This window comes from Melospiza georgiana, chromosome 7, assembly GCF_028018845.1.
Source record: "Melospiza georgiana isolate bMelGeo1 chromosome 7, bMelGeo1.pri, whole genome shotgun sequence".
NCBI lineage: Eukaryota > Metazoa > Chordata > Aves > Passeriformes > Passerellidae > Melospiza > Melospiza georgiana.
The window spans coordinates 26856686-26880286 of NC_080436.1; the positions used below are offsets into that span (position 1 = coordinate 26856686).

Sequence of the window (23601 nt, forward strand, 5' to 3'; positions counted from 1 at the left end):
ACCAGTAACAATGAATCAGTAAACTGGTGTGGAAGGTTTCAAACTATCAGGGGAATTAGAGTTTAGAATGAAGTCATTCTGAGACGTGGGGAAGACTGAAAAAAAATTAATATCCCCAACCATGAAATGATAAAGAATTCCATACGTCACATAATGTTTCTAACTTTAAAACATGCTATCATATAATTTCATAGAATTGCTAAGATTTATATCTTTGGTAATGCCAAACTTCACCAGTGCATGCCCAGAGGAAGACTCAGAAGGGCTGTAACAAACCACTGATTCTCACTGCTCAGAACAATGGTAGTTTGCCCTGGCAGGCTCCCACGGATGCAGATGAATCCGAGGGTTTTTCACCTCCTGAAGTGTCAATAGAGGATTTACAGGGGCAAGTGAAAAGCAGATGGTAGGATGATCTAAAGATACTCCCAGCACTGCACAGCTACTGAGCACAGATGTAAATCCATGTGCCAATACCATCTCTGGGGAGGAAAACTGGGCCCTGACACTCTGGACCCTTCTGATTTTTGGAAGTGAGCACCTCTGTCATGGACTGTATTTATTGAAGCAAGATAAATTACAGTTCCCTGGAATGTATGCTGGAAAATATTTGGGAAGCAGTCCAAAGCTGCCAGGTATTTCTTATTCCTGTGTAGGTTTTCCTCTAAACCTCACACATGCAGTAGAAAATAATAAAGTGGTATGGAAAGGTGTGAGTAGTAATTATTTTGGCACCTGATCATTTAAAAGTATTAATATATATATATGTATTTGTGTGTGTGTGTGTATAAAGAAAAATATTTTGTCTACTGTGATTAATGCACCTGTTTACTTCCCTTCTTCCTTTCCAAAGGGTACTTACAACAGAAAACAAGTATATATATATATATATATATATATGTATGTATGCTATGAGCTTGCAAATATTTATTCATGTTCTTGATGGAAAAAAAAAGACCAAAACATGTAAATGTCATTTGGGTATTTCAAAAATAATTTCAGCTGAATTTCCCGTGTGTTTCCAAAAGGATTTTCGGGAAACCACTGAAAATACTACACTGTGGTTTTGGTACCACTAGGTGGTGCTGCCTTTATAGTATTCCTTGGTGAAAGTCTGGGATTATATATCTATGGAAAAAATAAGAAAAAGATATAAATATATAATAAATATATAATATATATACTTATGATGGCTTCTTAAAGATAGAAGAGTTTGGTTACACTTGTTTCACAAAGTCTCTTTGCCCCTGTACATGTAAACAGTCTCAATTTCTGTTCATCTTTTGTATATCCTTGCTCAAAATGGGAATTTGCACGTGGGAAAAAGTAGAGCATGTCCAAAGTTTCATATGGGAAATGTTTTGTTAGAGAAAATCCAGCCTTTGCAATCCTGTATGGCTCCTGCTGAGATTTGTCTTTAACAGTTTGTTAATCATTGAGCTTTGACACTCTACCTGTTATCATGCAAAATTCAAAATAAAGCCAGTTCCTACTCTGAAGAGATCACAGCCGAGGTGAGATAAGAGTGAAGGAGACAGGAAGCAATTGAGGGGGATATTAGTGTGTTTCAGACACTCCTGCAGTAAACATTGCAGCAAACAGGAGATCATCTGACACCATTTAGAGGGTGTTGTAGCAATCTTGGCAATGTTTGAAAGTCTGTGTTTGCTGTCAAATGTTTATCTAGTTGGGAAACAATTACATTGAAGTGTAAACTCACTGAAGTGTAAACTCACTGAAGCAGCCCACTTTACTCAGACAAAAGGAAGGCTGGAGTCAGGGATTCTGGGAAGAAGTGTCTAAGGGATAAACGGCTGCAAGAGAATGTTTGCCACCACAGCTAAGAATGGGATAAGAAATACTTGGACAAGCCTTTCTCACTTTCAGCAGCTCAACTCCTGAAGCTCTTTGTCTCCTTTATGCAGACAGGGGTGAACACTTGAATTTGCTTGAAGATTCCCAAATAATGCAGAGGCAGTCTCATCCCAAATGTGAAAAGAAGAATTAAGTCTAGTGGATTAGAGAATCAGAAAGGTATGCAGGGAATCAGTTACACATATCTGGAGGGATTTGGCTAAACATCTTCATTTAAGAAGATACCACTGAAAAGGCAGTCAGTATTTCTAATTTTCCCAAGGACTATCACATTTATCGATGCTTCTCTTATGGTCACAAATTCATAAATAATAAATGCATAGCAATCATGATAACTTTACCAAACACCTGTTATTTTCAGAGGAGGTTGTATGAAATAACATGCATTTCTTTCCACAAAGAATGAAGGCACCAAATTCATCCAAGCAGTAATCATTCACTGGTTGCTAGTCAGCTTAGTTTTGCAATATAAATAGAAATCAGCTCCAGGAAGTGTGGGCAGCCATTTGTCTCACCTCTATCCTACATTGTATTTTTAAAATGGTTAAAAAACATCCCAACTTTGCAGATTTCTGAGACATAAATCTCAGCTGGCAAAGCTTTCTAACTCCTCCTGTGATGCAGAGATCAATCATCACCTCTGCGGGGAGTGGCTACACTTCTCCATCCACTGGTCATGTCAGATTAAATTGAGGCAGGAAAATCTAATACAGCATCAGAGCAGATGTCTATAATGTTTGTATGTTTTCAAGACTGTGAATTTTAGGCCCACTCTGAACAGTTTCATTGTTTTGAATTCCTCTTTCTGCATCTTGTGGGACTGGGTCATCTCAACTGACAAAGCTTCACTGGCAAATGCATAGGTAGAGATTAATGTTTTAATCTGTCATGATTCTGGGTCACATTGGAATGCAAGAGCACTGATTGTAATTACTGCAATTGTGTTGATGGATAATTTGGTATTAAGTACTTTCATTATTATTTTTGATGTTGGCATTCCACTGCACAATACTAGAGACAAGACCAAATGAAATTTATGCTGTTATTTGGCTAGAAAATAATTACAATTAGCACATTGTCTTTTTTCTACTGGAACAGAAAACAGTGAGCTACTAATGATTTTCTGCCATGAGAAGTGATGAAATATCAGTTGTGCGATTCATGTAAAATTAAAATGAATTAAATTACAGAAAAACATATAGTGGATGGGGAATAACCTTACATTCCCAGATGCTGGGTTAAGTCAAGGTCCTCAGGCTTTTCCACTGAGCTGGCTACTTCTCAGAGGAGAAAATCTTCCTAGGCCTTTGCTTTACTTCTATGACTATTATGTAACTGCACAGTGATAAGAAAAAAGAGAGGAGAAAAGAGCTCATTATTTTTAGATGTCTTTAGGCAACAAATGGAAGCATTCTCTTTATTGGTTATCATTATGCACTCGACATCTAAAGTTTGGAAGTTTAATGTTGAACAATTTGACTGGAAAGAGGGATGTTCAGTGTCAGCACCAGAGAGCAATGAGAATCCATTATTTATTTCTCAGGATCAGTAAAGAAGAACTAAAACAAGGAAGGCTTGTCATGCTTTAATATTTATTGAAGTATTTTTTAAGAGGATGGCAACTTATAAATGAGTAAGAACTGCTAGCTAGAAGATACTTTCTTTGGCTGGTTTTTGTGATTGTGATTGGTGTTTTTAGTGACTAGTGATTGTAACCAAGGGGCCAAGAGAAATGCATCAAAGACAGCAGTAAGTCACTAAAGTTTTTGTGGTCAGCTGGACATTCCTGTGAGATGAACAGCAACCTCTAATTGCAAGATAATTAATGTGGGACTAGTGTCTACAGCACTGCCTCTAATATTACATATAAACAAACAGGAATCTGTAAAATATTTTTTTATAAAAAGATCATAACTGATCAGATTACCTTTATCAAAACCTGTGTGGGGCACTGTTCCATCCTGTACAGTATAAAGCACTAATTGTGTGTATTTCCATTTACATATTCTGATAATTACATAAGAAGATGAAGACTTGTTTGCTGTGATAATGGATGGGATGGGATGGGATGGGATGGGATGGGATGGGATGGGATGGGATAGGATAGGATAGGATAGGATAGGATAGGATAGGATAGGATAGGATAGGATAGGATAGGATAGGATAGGATAGGAGAATTAATTAAATATCTCTAGGAAATATTTCATTAATGGCAAGGTCAAACCTTCTTGTTCTTCCTCATATAGAAAAGCTTTCTAAATAGAATGGAAATGTGTAATTTCAGCAGGAAAGAACTGTGTGGTTCCCAGGATCACCACACCCTTTTGAGGCTATGAGTTGGTGCAGTGTTGGTAGGATCTGCAAATGGATTTGTACATATTTGTTGCCCTGTCTAGGGAATGTAGGCTTGCTTGCCTTTCTAAATGTTTGCTGTGTAAGAGTTGGTAAATCTGGATCATGTTGGCGTGCTAGGAAGGGATATTTTTGTTTGTTTGGTTGGCTAGGATCTCAGAAGATGTGACAGCACACATACAGCCAGGGGATAATGCTGTGCAAGATTATTCCTATCCAGGCAGTTTGCTTTGTTTTGTTGTGATGTAGCTCACTGCTGTTATGTAGACCAAAAATACTGCTCTCTGTTAATAGTTGCCTTTTGGCTTTCTATTTGCTACCAGTTTCTGGAAGCTTGTTTTACAAGCAGCATACTTCAGCAATATCTATAATAAATTCACCTCCATGTCCAAGAGAGAAGTGTCACGTTTTGTCTTTCCTTACCTTGTGACTCAAGGCTGTGAATTCTTTAAAATATTTGAAAATGTTTAAGTGGTGGTTTAATTCCCCCTGCCCTTCTTTGGTTTACAGTTTTTGTGATTCAGATTATTACTTTTTCTCCTGTCTGAACACCCATTCATGTGATTCCAAAAGGTGGGATTTTGAGGGAACATCCTGTATTAAAAAATCTCTAGTAAAAATGCTCAGATGTGCAACATTTCCAGACTTGTGCCTTGTCTTTCAGAGTAAAATAGTAGAAATAACATGTATTTCCATCACTTGTGCAGTGAGTGACATGTTAAGAAAATTTTTCACAATTTACTACATTTGGTTCATTTATTTGGTAATGTTGCCTTGTTTCAAAATACAGTATGGAAACAAAGCAGAAATTTAGCTTGAAATTTATGTTTATTCTTCTACATGCTGATAACCCTGATATCTGTGTACACATGGCTTTGACTCATTAAACTGTAGAGGATGCTTCCTTTAGGACTGTGAATGTTCTCTGCTAAACTTGGCAGGGAAACTTGAAGATGTCACAGCACTGAATGATACATTAAAATGTCACATAATTTGGGAAGAGAAATATATCAATTCTAACTAATTCTAACTATTTGAGGCCTTCACTGTTTTTTGCTGAATCTTTATGAAAGCCTTTTTACACGCTTGATAGAGCTCTGGAAATGGCTGAGTTGTTACAGGTAAGAATGATTTTTTTTTAACATTTTTCTGTGTTGTATTTTCTTCTGATCCACGTCTAGGAAAACATTATTATAAATGTCAGTAATTATTAAATAGAATAGATTGTATGAATAAATTGTATCCAATGTTTTATTAGATATTGGAGAAAAGAGGATTTGCCCAGACTGGAAAGCCACCATCCTTATTTTAGGGAAAAATCAAATCCCAGACCTCAAAAGCAAAGAGTTGGATAATTTTAAAAACTGCAAAGATTTGTACTGATAGCAAGCTTGCAGTAGTTGAAGGAGAGATGGCTCTTGTAAGTAATGTGCAGTGAATAAGTCATTCTATTTCGTTGCCAAGGAAATAAAATGAGGCTCTTGGTAAAGGGAAGCAAGGAGGAAGACATTGCAACTGGGACAACTGTTAGCATTACATAATCCACCTGGCATGGTTATCACAAGTGTGGAACTTGTGGATGTGTGCTTGATAGAAAATGTCAAATACCTCCTGCACTTCAGTGACAGTTTGTGCTGTTGATATGAGATCCTTTGTGTGATTCCACCACTTGGCCCATGTGTTCTACTGTAGCTATAGATGGGGATAAACTGTGTATAAACTGAGTCCATTTGAGTATATAATTATTTCTGATTTTTTAAGATATTTTAATAAATAGTTGAAGGCTTCCAGAATTCTCAGAATATTTTCCAAAGGAAGCACATGATTCACTTGCCTGTTCCTTGCTGACTGATGATAATGAAAAAGTAAAACCAAAATTATTTCATATTTGCTAAATCCCTTCTTTTCCTGCACAATAGGGTACACAGAATTTTTGACAAGCTTCTTGGATATACATTAGTGCAAATCTTACAGACCTTTGCCATTCTTTACTCACTTCATTTGATAGTGAAGTGTGGCTAATCTGTCACAAATGCAGGGCCAAAGATCACTTTGTAATGGCTAAATCCACTCAGGCAGAGAAAAAAATAATTACATGCATGTGTATCAAGCACTCAAACAGGTATGTGGATGGAAAAGAAATGCACTCTGAATTTTGAAAAATCTGCCAAAATTTAGAGGTTCCAGTAAGGCACATCATGAACACCCAGTAATTCCCTAAAATTCAAGCAAGCTTGCAACCACAGGACAGTCTTCAGTGAGACATGAGACAAAGTTTTAATGCCATTTTATTTCCTGCCTCTCCCTGTTTCTGAACAGGAGAGTCTGGGCTAGACAGGCAAAGCTCTCAGCTTTGGAGCCTTCCCAGTGCCATAGGATTAGGGGGTTTTTTGTTGGTTTATTTTGTGTGTTTAGAGCATGAGAAGAGTAAATTTGGTATCATCTGATTCTCACAAAAGATAATGGAGAGATTCAACAGGAATTGTGTCTGAGGGGTGTGGGAGGGAACACCTTCGGACACTATTTTTAAATCAAAGTTCTTTCACGTTGCACTTGTTTTAAAGGAGAGAACATGTAATCAGCAAGTTCTTATCTATTATTTCTATGGCAGAAACTTCCTGATTCTTCCCTGCACCTTCCTGTGGGAGAACAAAGGGAGAGTTTGCAAGAGATTATAGTCAGTCAGGAAGGAATTCTAAGACAAACTAGATAATGGTGAAATTGATAACCAAATTATCCCTGACAATGTTATCAGGTTAAAAAAAAAAGACAGAAGTCACCTTTGCAAACTCCTCTGGAATGCTGTCCCAGAAGAATGCATGATCTGCAAGGGAAAGAAAAAGGTGGGCAGGGTTGGAGTTAGAACTTGATTGGATTTTGTTACATAATATATTTAGTGCAATTTGTTGTTTTCAAGATGTTGGATTTACTGTCTTAAATTAGTCCTGCAGCTGACATCACTGAAGGCAGAGAGTGGTGCTGGAGGGAGTGAGGCCAAGGTCAGAACAGAGCTACAGATCCAAACAACCAGGTATTGTTTAATACCCAAACTTCAGCTTTGAATGCTGCAACAAATTGTGATTGAAATAGACCCATTTTGCATCATATGGGTACTTGGGGTAAAGGGCTTTAGAGTTCTTCAAATAGTTTACTGCAAATATTATTCTTAACTATAAGAATTTAAAGCATCCAATACTGATATATTAATATTTCCATAAATATTTAATTAATTGAACTCTACTAAATATTTTCTAAAAACTGTAATTATACACTGAAAATCAGAACTCCTTGCTGAAAAGAAACAAAAATCAATTTAACTGGCTTTCAATCTTCTGTGTAATTGGAACAGAGAATATATACTTCTAGTTCCATGAATAGTAGAAACAACTTCTGCTGTTATTTTACAATTATTTTATTTAAATTATTTTATTAAAATGAAAGATTTTGCCATCAGTAGCAGGGAAGATTTTGATTATCATAGCTTGTACTTTTAAACACATGAACTAGAATTTAAAGGTTCAAGTCAGGAAAAATAAAAAAAACAGTTAATGGATACATTGCTGAAATCACTCTTTGCAATCACTCTTCTAATCATGAAGAAAACATCCTGCTCCCAGATGGACAAAACTGGCAAAACAGGAATACTGATAATAATGAAAAAAATAGCTGGAACAACAATTTGTGCAATGAAGGGAATAAATTGTACCTAAGCTGCAAAATAATAGACTCCAAGCCAGTGAGCATTTAAGCATATGTTTAATTGTAAACAGGTGAACAGTTCATCTCCCTTTAATGAGACAACTGAGAAGTGAAATGCACTTGTGGGGCTGAGGCCTAACACAGTTATTATTGACTAGAGCATTAATCAATTAAGAGAGCCATAAAAAGGCAGTGGTGGCTATGTACACGTTAGATATGCCTGTTTGTGCTGGGGTGTCTGACAGATTTGCTTCTTCCCTCTGAACTGTGGCAGTGAGTCATGCTGTCACCAGGGAGATGGACTACAGGTGGGTTTCATAACCCATCTGGCTTTCTCAGCTTCAGCTATTTGAGCTATCCAGCTAATCTCCCTCTGTGGCTCACGGGGAAGGGAGACCTTTCTGGTTACCTTTCCTCAGCTTTGAGATACAGATTTCTCTCTTTTGACTATAAAAGGAGCCAAGGTGACTCAGCTGAAATTAAATATGTTTAGCTGGTTACAGTTGGGCAAAATGAAGTGTTCTGGGTCCAGTGTTAGAATAGATTAGACAAATATGCACATATTGAACTTAATCTCAGATGATACTCATAAGCATTAAGTTTGATTTATATTAACTCCAATTGTGCAGAATCTGTCACTAATGGCTTCCAAAAGGCTTGATATCTCTGTCACACAATGACACAAAGCATAAACATATATAAAAGCATTAAGTTACCAGCCTGTATGTTTGTAACTACATAATTGCACTGCAGTCCAATTGAATTTATTTACATTTATAGCCTTGTAAAACACAGTAAGCTTGAGATCAGAACAATGGTGGATAGATATGAGCCTGAAGCCTTTCTTGCTCACCTCCTGCATATGTGACCTGGCTGAAATGGCTTACATGGTCACTCAGGGGCATGGCCACTCATAGTATGTGGGTCATGCCAGGGGAGTACCTTTTGCAACACACCTGGAGCCCAGCAAATGCTTTGCAGCTTTGGTCTTTGGTGCTGATCCAATCAAGTACAGAAATAACTGGGAAATGACTCATGCTGAGAGGTGGATACTTGCTGTTAATCCCAGCTTTTAAAGTGTACACAGTTTGTCATCATTTTTCATTGTGGTGAACAGTGTGTGTGTCTGGCTGCTTTTGTTTCACGGTTGTCTGATGTTTGCTGTGGACTCTCTTCTCAGCTAATTTGCTTTTCACTTGAAAGGACGTAATCAGACAAAAATCTCCTCAAAACCAGTTCCACTGAAGAAAAGCCTAAGCAGGAGAAGCAAATATATGAGGTAGGGCGGAGAGGAATGTGTTCTGACCCTGAAACATCTGCTTTTTTAAACGTGATGTTACAAATGTTTAAACACATGTGCATCTTTCAACCTTAAAAACTCAGCTAAGGCAGGGGAGGTGGGGGTGAGAGAAAAATTATGGATGATACCCAAGAAGAAAGGTAATGTGAAAATAACTAGTAAGGCTGAAATTATGGAAGAAATCAGATGCATTTGGGACAAGTACTATAGAAAATGAGTACTAAATTAATACTAAATGCAAATCATGCAGATAGATGAATACTAGATATAAAACCAGGAAGGAATTGAATAAATTTGCAGTTTGCAATACAGATTGGCATCATGGGTAGTCACACACTATGTCCAGTGTCACTGCACTTTTCTTATGCACAACTGGAACACATGTCCTAGTATTTTATTAAATAGGAATAGTATGTCTACTAACATATTAAGTATACCATAGATTTAAACTAGATTCTGAATGAAGGTTTTGTCATTAAAAAAGCCATTGTGAAAACAGGCAAGAAATGCAGAGGCACTGTCTCATGAAGCCTTACAAAGAGGTGTTGACAGTTTCTCTGCTCACAGTTTCTAAGGGCTCTGACAAGACAATTGTTTTTATTTTAATTGGTTTTATTTTTATTTTCTGATCTGAATGAACAGAAATAGTACTGAAGCAGAAATGGAAAAAAATTAATTATATATATTTTGGAAGACCTGGTTTAGCTGTCTTAAGTTAACATCTTCAACATTTATCTGCTGCTTTACATTGCAGTAGTGTGTGCTACACTATTCCCTGTGTGTGAAACTGGAGATAACAGTCTTCATCTGGAAAAATAATGACTGTGTGAAATGCTCTGGGGACATACAGAGGTTTTGGTCCCATTGTTGAATTAAAATAGGTGTTCCCATCTTAAAGGTAAATGCAAGTTTGTTATGTATCTCAATTTTCTGCAGAGCACTGGATTGGTTGGTAGTGTACTGGGTACTGAGTGCACATAGTCCCAAGCACCACAAAGAGCTGGGATGAGTGTGCAGGAGCAGGATAGGAAGGAAGGAAGCTTCCCCACCACTCACCCAAGCCCTGGTGTGTGGTACTGAGGGAAGCCTGGGGGCCGAGGATTAGGATGTGAATAACAGCACTGAGGTGGCTTCCTGAGTTCCAGGAAGCAGAACTCTGTCCTGACGTGTAAAGGGATAAAGTTTCACAAAAGGTATTTGCCCAGCAGACCTAGCAAAGCAAAACCAAAGCCAGGTGGCCAGGAAGGCCAATGGCATCGTGGCTAATGGCATCAGAAATGGAATCAGAAATGGCATTGTGGCTAATGGCATCAGTGTGGCACCAGGCCCAGAGCAGTGATCACCTCCCTGTACCTGACACTGGTGAGGCCACACCCCAAATCCTGTGCTCATTTTCCTGGCTGTGCAATTCAGGAAAGACACAGAGGTGCTGAAGGGTATCCACAGCAGCATAACAAGGCTGGTGGAAGGTCTGGAGCACAAGTGCCATGAGAAACAGCTGAGGGGGCTGGGAGGATTCAGCCTGGAGGAAAGGAGTCTCAAGGGAGACCTCATCATGTGGGTACACAGTTTGTGGTGATTGGGAGTGAGGCCGAGCCTCATCCCCAATGGGCACAGCTGTGAGCAGCACTGTCAGCAATGAGCCATGGAGTGCCCAGGGGCACTGACCAACCACCAAAGGGAACAGAGGGCACACAGGTGTAAAGCATGTAGGATGAAGAATTTAAAAGGTTGGGCTAAAGAGTAAGAAGGGCAGATGCTTGGAGCCTTCTGATGAGGTATGGTGTTACTCTGTATGGCTTGAAGCTTTCTGAAATTGGATGGTGACACTCTGTGTATTGTGGCTGTCTCAACTGCAACACCATCCCTCTCTGTGCTCACCTGAAAAAAGATTGTAGCAAGGTGGATGTTGTTCTCTTTCCCCTGGTAACAAATGACAGAACTAGCAGAAATGGCCTCAGGATTTGCTGTTGGTGCTTTAGATTGGATAGTGGGAAAAATTTCTTCACTGACAGGATGATCAGGCATTGAAATGTGCTGCCCAGGGATGTGGTGAAATCACCATCCCTGGAAGTGTTCAAAGAGTGGGGGAATGTTGCACTTGGGGTATGGTTTAGTGGTGAACACAGTGATGCTGGGGTAATGGTTGGACTCAATTATGAGAGGTCTTTCCCAACCTTAATAATTCCATGATTAAAGGATGGAATCTTCTGAAACTTCATGTCACCTTTTAAAATCGGGGGTTTGATTAATTTCCAGGTGCCCTTCCTTAAGGAATTAAATTTCTCTTTGTGCTTGTGAATACCCAGGAATAATTTGGAAAGTGCCTTTGTCATATGAATTTGGACAATCAGTGATAACAATTAGTGCCACAAATCTCTTAAAACAAGAGTGGCGTTTTGCTGCGGGATGAAAGATGCCAGCAAACTCATTTTAGTATCTAATGCGAATCCCTTGCGATGCTTCCCGGACTTTCCCACCCTGCTGCCTTCCCGTGGGCCGGGCAGCGGCGCGGACCCGGAGCAGTCAGTGCGGGGGCGATCCGCGCCGAGCCGGCCCCGCGCGTGTCCCGGTAAGGCGGCGCTGTCCCTTTAAAAGGCGGCGGGCGGGCGGCGCGGCGGTGACGGCCGGGGCCATCGCCTGCCCGCCGGGTTTTCCCCCCCTTCCTGCCGGTCCGCCGCTCGCAGCCCGTTAAAAAGAGCAGGCAAGATGGCCGAGCTGGGCAGCAAGGGGGTCACGGCCGGGAAAATCGCCAGCAACGTGCAGAAGAAGCTGACCCGGGCGCAGGAGAAGGTAGCGGGGAAGGGGGGGCATCCCCGGGATGCGGGGCTGGGCGCGGGGGCTGCGGGCACCGGGGATGGTGACAGCCCTGCCCGGAGCAGGGATGGGTCTGGCAGTGGGTCCCTGCGAGGGCATGGCAGCTGCGTTCCCTGCCTGCGGAGCCGGGTTCCCGGTGCATCCCGGGGATGCCGGGTGCCCCCGCTGGAGCGCTGCGGGCTCGCCGCAAACATGGCATCGGCTCCGGCCGGCAGCGGGAGCGCCGCTCGCCCGGGCGGGATCCGCGGATGCTTTTTGTTTCACCAGGAGGAGACCTCTCCTTGTGGCATTTAGGGTGTGCTTATGCAGCGTTTTCGGAGCGGTGCCGTGCTTTGCCATAGCGCTAAATGCGTAACACCAAAGATGGTGAGGGAAGGGAGACAGACGGACACTCGCCCCTTATCTCCAGCAGCATCGCTGCTCGCTGTGCTGACCTTGAGCTGCTCGTTTTGGAATGGTGGTTCAGCCACACGGCCTCTAAAGATTGTGCCGATCTGCTCAGGGAGGGGGGGATTTTTGGATCCCGGGAGCCCTTTCGCTGCTCTCCGCCCACCCCTGTGCCGGCAGAAGGTGCCAGGAATATGCAATGGATACTTTTCCTGTTCATCTCTCTGGCATGCCGCATCTGATGCCAGCTGCCTGCTCTGGGCAGGGATTGTCGGGCGTTTTACGCAGGGACATTGATCAGCTGCTTTTACTGCGGGCACGCTCGTCTTGGTTTTCAGTGGTTTGCTGTGAGATGACATTGACTGAATAAGGACTGGTGCATCTCGGAGGGAGGGCGGGCGAGCAGATCTGCCCACTGCTGCTCGTGTTCCCTGCGAGTTATCTTTAGCAGCTAGATTTAATCTAGGAGGGCTTGGATTAAACACGGTGCTGGCCTGAGCCTTGTACCAATCTCTGACCCTGCTCAAAAACGCTGCTGGGTCAGAATGGCAGCCCAAACCACTTTTATTTAATGTTTCCCTATGCTGCATCCACTACTTTTAGCTCGCTTGCTGAGACGAGGAGCATCCCTTGAACTTGTCTGACTGCTTGTAAAATTCCCCAATGACTGCCAGATCCAGTATGGAACTGCAGCAACAAGGTCCTGGCTTCACTCTGAACACAAGAATGAGATGGCCACATCTGTGGTTTTCTTTATCCTACTGTTGTTCCAGGGAATCTGGTCCACCGTGAACTCATCACAGATGCTAAACTTCATTCAGTGTTAGCCACCAGATGGCAACCATATTTGTAGTTAACATTAGGGTAGGTGTAGAGCTCCTGGGCCTGCTGATGGAGTTGTTATATTTAGTGGTGCAGCTTGGAACCAAGCTTGTCCTGCCAAGCCCTGCCCTGTCTCTTATCAAACACACACAGGTTCTTTTCCTACGGAGGATTTTCCACAAATTCCTGTCCGCTGTTGATCTAGCTCACTTCCTTGCTCACTCCCTGGTGGTGTTTGGGGACTGGGAATGGCAATAATAATCGAGAGTTAGCTGGTTATTGCAGGTGATTTGCACGATCTGAAAGCAGTTGTTTGTTTCTTTGGGAAGAGAAAAGCACGGCTTGTTTTGCTTTAAGGAGAAAAGGAAAACAAGCCCAAAGCACTTGCTAATACAAATTTTAGACCATTCAGTTGTTGTTACCCTGATGCAAACAGTACAACTTAAATCTCTGGGCTCTCAAAAAAAGAAAAAAATGGCATTGCTAGCTTCATCATCTGACTTGCCTCTTCATACTGCTACAGGATTCTCTGTAGCAATTCTTCTTTTGTGAAGCATTTAGTATTTTACCCATGAAGGACAGACTTTCAGTGAGGAATATATGTCAGTGTTCACTTTCAGGTTCTGAGGAGAGATACAGCTGAAATTGAAGTGATGTGGAAGCACCAGTGGTTATGACACTCTACACTTGTGGTATTTAGTTATAAACTGAGATACTGTGTTTAGCAGGAAGGGTGAACCGTGGGTCAGGAGATAAGGACCAGGTGTTAAATAATTTAAAAAACGGTAAGCAGAGATGTGCAGAGGTGGATCTGCTAACAACTTAAATATGTGTTAGATTTTTTGTGAATATATTTTGGCTAGGGTTGAACTCTTCCTTTTTGAGCTTAAACAGCTGACTGTTCCTTTTCCATATCGTATTTTCATTTGAATCAAGGATAAAAAAGTTCTTCCCTTGAGAATATTTCCCTCTCAACGTGAGCCCTGAGGCTTTGACCTCAGCAGTTTTCTTCCTGGTGAATTTCAGCCTTGTGCTAAGCAAAGAATGATGTCTTTTTGTTCAGTGCAGAATTCACATTGAAACACTGCACACATCCTTTTTTCCCTTCTGAGATGCCTATTATGTAAACTATGTAAGATATTCCCTCAGAAGTGCTGTTTGTTTTGAGCCTTTCAGCAAAACTGTTGGCTATTTTTGGAAGGCACTCGAGCAATCCCGCAGGAAATATATGGTGGAATGGTCGACTGTGGTTTTAAAAAGGGGATGGACACCCATTTAACCTCCATCTCTGCTCAGAGGTAGCCTCAAGCACAATACTGGGCAATAATTTCCCAGTTGTCCAGCGAAATGTATCAAATTGATGGTGCTATCCAGAGGAACAGACCTTGCAGAAGGAACCCATGCAACTGTTTCTAACTCATATCACCTTTTCCAACTAATTAGGATATCTAGACTGGAAATCACGATCAGTTAATCTGAAATTTAGCTGAAGAATTTTCAGCCTGAGATGTTGAGCTCTGGACTTTTCATAATTCTAAACTTCTTAAATATGAGTAAAAAATGTAATGCCCCCACTGTCATGGTGTCTTAGAGGGAGCCTGATGTTTGCCGTTCTTTTAAACTCTTCCAGTTTATGAAGTTTTTTATTCTTTATGCTTGTAATCCATTATCTTGGTTAAAGTTGGTGTTTTATCTTAAAACTTTTGAAAATTTTAAAAATCTCCCCAGTTTCCACAATTCTCATTTTCCTCTAATAATGTCCTGTTTCTGAATGTGTCTACCTGCACATGCATGTTTCTGTTCTGAACAAATTCAAACAGCATCTTGATGACTTGATGCCATCCTGGGGTGAGGGTAACTCTGTAGGTTCCAGCAGGGAGCTGAGCTCAAGGAGCAAAGAGTTGGGGTTTAATATCTTGACTGGCAGTGTCCTTGTCACAGGATCAGGCTCTTTGCTTTCCTTCTGCATGTTAGGTGGAGGTTCAGGGTGGAAAGATGTATTGGCTGTATGGGTACCAACTGTTGATTTAAGCTGCATACAGGTTAATAGCTTTGTCTGAGGAGATGAAATGCAAAGTTGACATCAGAAAGAAAAAAAGATTTTTGTTTTTCCCTTGGGAGCTTTTTTTTTTTTTTTTTGTGTGTGTGGAGAGGAGTAGAAAGGAATGGACTTGTTTTTACTTAGACTGAGTGTGGGAAGTTCTTATCCTATAGGAGTGGTGGTCTCTCACTCTTTTTGTTACAAAGCTGGGCAAAATGAGGAGTCTGTGTTCTGGGGCATGAACAGACTGTTGTATTTTGTCATGGGTATCTTCTGATGTACCAACAAACCAAGGCACCCCCTTTTCTCTCTCTCCATCCCTAACCAAAGGGGAAAGCCTTGCTTTCCACGTGGGACCTGGCAAAGCTTAGTTTGGAAATCCCAACTCCCTTGTGTTAAAGGGTCACATTTAGGTCGTAAACTGCCGTTTATAGTCACAGACTCTGGCTTGCCTGTTGCTGTGAAATGTCACTTTGTTTTCCTGTTCCCGGCTTTGTTAATTCCACCGATGTTTGCCCCGGTGTATTTGAAGTTTTCCCGGTTAAACCATCTTTCAGAGCACAGTTCTGCTCTCCGCTGGCTGCACAGTCCAAGGAGCCTGGGCTGCAGTCTTGGTCTCACAGGTTGTGGTTTGGGTGGAACTGGGTTTGCAGGAGGCATGGTTTGCATTTTGAGTTTGCCCTGATAAGACATTTTTTTGTCCTTCTAAGCTCCAATAGGTGGAGCATTGCAGAAGGAAACACCTGGGATAAAATTTCAGCCCTGTTGAAGCAGGTGAGAGTCCATACTAATGAGCAGTACCCAAGAACCTTAAAGCAAATTTAAATACAGCTATTACCAGCCTGTCAGAGGCTCCCTGCTCTGTAGAAACTCTGCAGGTGGGCAGGGAGCCTTTCTGTAAAAATGGTAGATGCAGCAAGCTCTGTTATTGGGAAATAGTAATCCATCTACCTACTTGAGACAAATTCCTCATTGGTTTTCCTTCCGGGTCCTCCTGTCTCTGCAAAACTTCTATGGTTTTTTTTCTTGCCTTTGCATAGGGTAGGATGGGTTGGTGGCAGTCTGCCTTGTGCTAGCAAAGAACAAATGGCCTGAAAAGCTGCAAGTATTATTTGCCTTCTAATCTGGCAGGAAAATTGACATTTTGGTTTTTTTTTTCTGAGGGACTCCCTAGATGACAAAGATGGGGCTTTTTACTTTGTCTGTTAGCTTGCTTTCCTAAGAATGCAGGGCTTAGGGGATGGGTAGAGTCTCAAAGGTACTTCATGCCTAAAGGTTGCTGGAAAACAGGCACTGGATACTGCAGGAAGATCTGAATTAATGCCCCTAACGTTCAGATGATTCCAGTGTGAGCTCAGACTGTATTACTGGTATCAGATAATCTGCATGGCACAGGGAGGAGGTGAAATAGGAAACCAGGCTCCACATGTCTCCTTGCCCATGGAATGGTTTGATTGGCAGAGCACTTACAGTGCCGTGCTGAAGGTGCCCTTCTGTCTGGCTATTGGCAACAGATTTCTTATGTGAAGCAGAATCTCATGGATGGATGAATTTTCTGATTGGAAAAGGCCCAACCCTATTCCTTGTCATTTTATCTTCCCTGTAAGTTCTAGTCTTGCAAACAGTCCTTTTCAGTGCAGTTCTTGTGAGATCAGGTTTATGAAGCAGGATCTGGCAGATCTCTTTTCTCTGTGGGCTTTTAAAGAGGCTCTAGGCCATACAGAGTGTTACAGACCTCATCTCTCTGGGGGTGACATCAAAGCTTGTCTGGCTATCCCTCCATCCTGCATGCTGTTAGGCAAGGTTTGTGTTTCCAGGCTCAGATGTTTGTTTTTTTTCCAACATCATGATTGTTCTTTGCACGTGGCTGTAGCCAAGCCATTGGGGAAAGCTGCGTTCAGCATCTAACTGGACTAGGGCCTTTAGAAATAACACAAGTTTTCCTTTGTTCACGACTCCCTGGACAGAGACACAAGACCCTATTGCTTGGGATCAAATGTGTAATAAAGCTCTGGTTTAGAAACATTTGGGATGACAAGAGGGCCCCTTAGGTTAACAGGTATTAGAGTGGTTATTTTTTTCTGCTGTCGCAATGGTGCCCAGACACCTGAGCTGCCTGTGGTGTGAGTTCTGCAGCTTTGCAAGGATCATCTTACAGCCCTGGCTGCCTACCTGTGCACAGAAGGGTCAGCCTGTCTTCCCAAAGTTCTGTGCTGGCACCCTGACTGATGACAAAGCCAGACTCAGTTTGCCAAGCAGAGCAGGCAGGGCTGTCACCCTGAGCTGGCCCATTCAGAGTGTGCAGACCAGCAGCTTCTAATGGGGTGAGACTGAGTTAATGCTGACCAGGAGACTGTGCATTCTCTACCCCAGATCAATGGGATGGGAACAAACATTAAATATGAATAAAGCCTCCTTGGAGGTAGAATTGTGCAAAAAGGCCCATTCTGACTTCAGGCTGTTTTAGCCTTCTCTTGAGGGACTGTTTATTTGGGTTTCTCCAGCAACTACAATATTGAATGCATGAGTGCCACCAAACCTGTGCCATTCTGGCATCCTTTCTACTGAGCTAAAAGGGGACATCTCTCACAGGAAGGGCTTGGGAGAGAGAAGAAAGTTTCCATTTTCCTGCTAGTCAAAATAAATTTTAAATATGGAATTCATTGAGTAGCTAATACTGTCAAAACAGGAGAGGGGAACCCCTGCAAATTTGCCTGAGCTATTGGCAGTGGCACAGGGAATGAATAAATCTTGTCAGGTGTCTTCTCAGCAGGTGCATCCAAGTGGCTGGAGAACCTCAGACTGTTCAGGTTTCCCTAGGCACTTTCCTAGCCTCTGAAGCCATTTGATCTTCATGAAGCTGGCAAGTGCTGCAGGGTAGGTCCTGTGCCACATTCCTGGAGAAAAACTTAAAGTGTATTTATTAGCAGGAAATAGGATTGATGAGTATTTTTTTTGTTTGGGTTATATTTTCATCATGCCAACTTGCTTGCATAGATTTGTTTCTTAGCTGCTGCTCAGAAAGTACCTCTCTGTAGATTTGTAGTTCTCTTTAGATTTGTGGATTTGTGATGTGAAGGAACAGAAGGGAATAGAAATTCTTCAAGCTGCTGAAGTTGGACAGTTGTTTAATTTATTTTTTTTCCTTCCTTTTTTTCTCTCCTTTTTTTCCCCCTGGGTTTCTCCTTTGTTATGTTGGGAGCCTGCATTCAGGAAGGGTTTGCCAGAGCAGGGAGTTGCATTTTATGATGAACTTGGGGCTTTCACAAATGTAGACAGAGGTCTCACAGAGTCACTATGAGCAGCTTTATGAAATGAGAAATAGGTTCTGTGTTTGCTCAGATCTCTGTTAGTACACATGTGCAACATAGAATTTTCTACTGTTTGGGCTGGGTTGGAGTGAGCTTTACTCAGACCTGGGAGGTCTGGGAGGTTGAAGTTTCTGAAAGTCAGTGTTTCCACAGAAGTGCTGCTGGGAGAGTCCTGAAAGCCAGACAGTGTTGCCTTTCTTTCTGTCCCATTCTTTACAAGAAAGAAGAAGTCTGGGTGGCAGTGTGTTCTTAATATAGGCTGCCAGGCAGGATGGAGAGTGCAGACTTCACCAATAAGGAGAAAGCAGTGCTTAACAACAACTAATCCCTCTGTGAAAACCATGGGCTGTATTTAATCTCTTGATATGCAGGAGTGCTGCCCTCTCTGCAAGGATTTGACAGGCAGTTTCAGAAAGTTGGTAACCTGTTCTGAAATTCTTTTTTTTTTTTTTTTTGTAATTCTGTATTGATCGTATTTGGTTTGTTTATTTTAAATAGGTTTAGAGCTTTTTGTTAAACTTTAAGAGCCACATTAGTTTCTCAGTTGTTTCAAAGTTAGCTCTTCAGGAGGGAGATTAGAGGTTGATACAGCTGAAGTGCAAACATTTTTCATTGGGCAATTGCTAATACTCTGCTTTGGAACTGTATTAGACAGAGCTGAATGCTTGTTTGCCAGCAGGGATGGAAAGGGAACTTCAATGGTACAGAAACTGCAGTATTTGAAAACACAGCTAAAAGTGTTTACACTTTTGGGGTTTTTTTTTTTCCTTTGTACTACTTGGCTTGATTGCACATTTTATCAGGCCAGGAACAATAATGTGTGACTTAACTGACTCAGAACTGACTTGGATGGTATTTGCAGAGTGAAACAATTCTTCCCATTGGATTTACTTGGAATGGTGCCAGCAACAGATGCAAACTTATACCAAGAAGGTATAAATACCTGACATTTGAAGAAAATGTAGATCTCTGAATCTTTTTATTTAACAGATATGCTGCTCTTGTAGCTCTCCAGTACCCTTGTAGGTGAAGTTCACCATTCCTGTAAATTGTTGTAACTACTTAAGTCTTGATCCTGCCAGCTCTGTGAGTCTTGAGTGTGGAAAGACCAACCTTATTTCCTTATCCCCACTTCTACAGTCATTGAGGGGGAAATAAAAGAAGAGTATGCTTAAAAATGCAGGAAATTCCTTTCCTGGCATTTGAATGTTCAGCTCATTAATTTTCAATTTTCAGGCAGTAAAGTGTTGTCCTGGAGAGCTGCTGCCTTTCCCCACTGTGGGTGCAACGTGACCCCTTGGTCCAGGTGTTGAGTTTGACACGAGGCACGAAAAGGGTTTGAGTTGTTGTACTGAGGGACAGCATATTTCAAAGGTTGCTTGAAAATATGTTTTTGGAAAAATTCTGTTGAGAGAGAGGCAGCTTCCATAAGAGGAACAGTGCTCAAGGAGAGTGTAAAATCATTCAGATGGAGAAATACACTTGGGTTCTGACTGAAACACTCCTTAGGTACAGTTTCCTCAGCAGAGGAGTGAAATGGCCATTCTTCAGTGTATTGAACTGACCTCTGCAGTAGAGGGATAGTAGGGATTTTTTTTTGGTCTGTTTAGACTGGGCAGCCATTGTGAAAGGCCAAGCTTAATTGTGTGTTAATAAACATGAGCTATTAAAAGGATGTACTCGCTCTGATAATGTTTCCTACATCATGCAAGCAGTCAGTGTGATTATTTGTTAGTATCTGCAGTGTGATTGCATTCTGTATTGCCAAAAAAGGCCATTCCCTATTCTGAAACAATTCCAATGTAAATATTGGACAGTCTCAGTTAAAACAGATGATTCTGGTTTGTTTCAGTAAAAGTTTATTCCAAAAGACGTAAAAGGGTTTTCAGATATTTTTGCAGAAGTTGGATATGGATGGTTTTGTAAGCAAAGGTTCAGGACTGTTTTTGACCAGTAAAATTTTTATGGAAATAGCATAAGAAAGTGTAAAAAGATTGTCTGTCTTTGGAGAGGAAGAAGAGTTTTTGTGCAGGGCTGGGACAGTAGAGTTTGTTCACCTGGCTGTGGTGGAGTCAGAGGGGTTACGTGGTCCATCAGTCACAGAGCTCTGGAATGGTGTGCTGCACCCAATTGCTCATGGTCTGGGACTTCTCTTGAATGGATGTCAGAGGCAGTTGCCAGACTAGAGCTTTTTGCCAAGCTCTCCTTATTCCTGCCCCTTGGTGGCTGTAAATAATTCAGGGAGGAAGTGTGCGTTATCAGGGCTGGATGCCCTTACCGTGGGCTGTGGATGTTGCAGGTTAAAAGAGCTGCTTTGTCATGCTGGGTGAAGGTGACTTGGAGCTGGGATGTTTTAGCTAGAATGTCACCTGAGCTGGCAGTCCTGAGTCTCCAGCTGAGGCCTTGGTTTTTGAGGAGGCTCTTTGGGGAGCACTTTGTAGTGATTTTCCTCTCCAAAACCAGTGTGGCCCAGATCCTTAACAAGTGCTCTGGCAAAGAAGCTGATGGACTTAACACTCATTCACAGCCAAAAGACTTGCCCTATCAAGCCTGGCTCTCCAATTTACTGTTCCTTGCCCTTCAGCTCTGCTGAAGAAAAAGCAAAGGTGAAAAGGAGAAGAGCTGTTCAAAAGCTGCTAGGGAAAGACCAAGAGCTAATCATCTGTTGATCGATACATTCACACTTTCATGGGACAAACCACATTCTGTAGGTCAGCTTGGCCCTGGAGGGCACTGTTCCTAAGTCCCCCATGGCTGGTCCCTTGCAGCATCACCTTCCAGCTCAGGGAATGGCAATAGCTGACCCAGATGCCCATGTCTTTCCTGTGCCCCACTGTGTGCTGCATGTTCCCAATGTGTACTGCACTTGGGAAGCTCTCATTGTTGTCCAGCAAGGTGTTTGTGAACCTGTGAAGGAGCTGTACTGGCCTCTAAGGGCTCTGCATCCAGCCTGTCCCTTCTGGAGTCCCCCCCTAGCATTGTTTTGCCTTGTAAGAGCTCTTTGGCCCCTCCCTCCTAGCATGCACCTGCTCCTCTATCTCTTTCTCCAGCTCAGTCATGGCCTCAAATGCCTTTTATGTTCTCCTGATTTGGTTGCTTCATTCTGCATCAGGGCCTGTGTAAAAATAAAAATACTTCATGCAGAAGTATCAGCATTTAAAATGAGTGTTGCAGAGGAGGAGGCAGAGGAATTGAGACGGGGAATTTGTGCAAACAACACTATTTATACTATCTATTCCTCTTGCTAGTGTTACTGTTGGCTATAGATAGGGTTTAATTAAGCTATGTTAAATGCCTATCCAAGTAATAGACGTTGATGTTGCTGAAGTTGTGTTGCCTGGAATGTCACATTGATGCCAGCTGAATTAAATGATGCCATTTGGCTTTATTAACTACAGAGCTGGGATGTAGCTCCACAGTTGTGCCACTTTTTTTGGTCTCTCTTTGGTGTCTGCTTAGGGCTGGGGCAAACAGAAGGGAGGGTGGAAATTTACCTGCTTTCTGGAGACTGAAATTTTCACGGTATTGACAAATACATATTCTCTCCAGTTTCTGCTTTGTTGAATAGCATGAAGTCGGGGGTGCAGTGTTTTTAGCTGCCTGCTTTGAATAAGAGCAAACCAAGTAGAAAAAAATTGCCCCCAAAGTTATGAATGAGGCATACAACAGCATCTGGTGAGGATGGCCAGGTGTCACCAGCACAGCCAGGGGCTGAGGGGGCAGTGACAGTGATGGTGGAGTGGTACCTGTGTGCAGTTTGGGGACCCCAGCCATGACAGACTAAGGCTGACCCTGCAGAGCTGTGTCTCCTGGTGGAGCTGTGTTGTCAGCACCTCAGGAACTGGGCCATCTGCTTAAGGTGTCAAGATTAAAGCATTCAAAGTCTGAAAACTCTGGCTTAAGCTCTTAATATTCTTAATCTCCCACATCTCTTGAGGCAGGTGCCTGCTTCTGGCATTGAGTTTGTTCTGGAGGGAGAAGTGACCACTTCTGAATAGTTATCGTGCTGCCCTGTCCTCTGCTGCTGGAGCACTTTCTTTGTGTCTCCATCTGCCTGCCTTAAATACATCTTGTCTTTACAGACTGAAGTTTAACCTGACCCAGCTACTCCCTCTGGGGCAGCTGTTTCACATCACCTCTGCCACTGAGATGTGTCATCTCTGGCTGCACCTTTTCCTCCTCTGTTCTGCATTCTGCTGCTCCATTATCAACCCTCTGGTTGTGCTGCTTTACCTGGTGTTCTTTCAAATCTCTCCTTTCATAGCTGGACTAAATGGGAAATTCTGGATGGGGGACTAGAGGGCAGCAAAAAGTGTGGGAACAGGGGAAAGCCAAGCAATCCACAGGACTATAGGGCAGTGGGATGGTGCCTGAGCTTTGCCTCTGTCCCAGCTCAGCTCAACTAGATCTGTAGCTAGCACCTAACCTCTTAATTTTATGCTCTCTTTTGCTTATGTTTTGATTCTCTGAAACCTCTGACTGAAGGCTATAAAATTGATGGGGAAAAAATTGGAAGTGAAGTTTATATCACATTTGCGAGGATTTTTCATGTCCTTAAATATAAATGGGGTATGTGTGTGAAGAGTAAAGGAGAGAAGAGGGAAATATCTGTTTTCTTTTTAACTGTTAAAATCTGTAAGAAACAAGAAAAGATAAATAAGCCCCACTATATTTTCCTGATAAGCTTTTATTTAGCAAGGCAAGCTCGTTCATTTATAGAAGGGAGAAAAAAACTCCACTAAATAACACAATGAGTTAGACCTGCAGGAAACCTGACATATCAGTCAAATATTTGGAGATGGATGGGGGCTGGGAACATAGATCTATTTAAGAAAAAAAAAAAAAAGGAGGAAATAATTATTTTTTTTTCAGTTTATTATATAATGTTGGTTATACCTGAGAACCAACCCTTGAATTCATGCTGGAGTACAAACACAGTGCCTGGGCTGTACCTGCAGGGCAGGCACAATGCAAAATGAACTAAACAGAGAGAGAGA

General features: G+C 42.0%; 1 protein-coding gene across 5 annotated transcripts in view; it reads left to right on the forward strand.

The window, feature by feature from the left end:
* The first annotated feature begins 11837 nt into the window (after window positions 1-11837).
* Window positions 11838-23601, forward strand: part of BIN1 (bridging integrator 1) — a 90079-nt gene continuing 78315 nt past the window's right edge. For all 5 annotated transcript variants that reach the window (XM_058028388.1, XM_058028390.1, XM_058028392.1 and 2 more), the window contains exon 1: window positions 11838-12019. In XM_058028388.1, coding sequence (XP_057884371.1) covers window positions 11936-12019 — 84 coding nt within the window. In that variant the 5' untranslated portion in view covers window positions 11838-11935. The remainder of the gene's footprint in view (window positions 12020-23601) is intronic.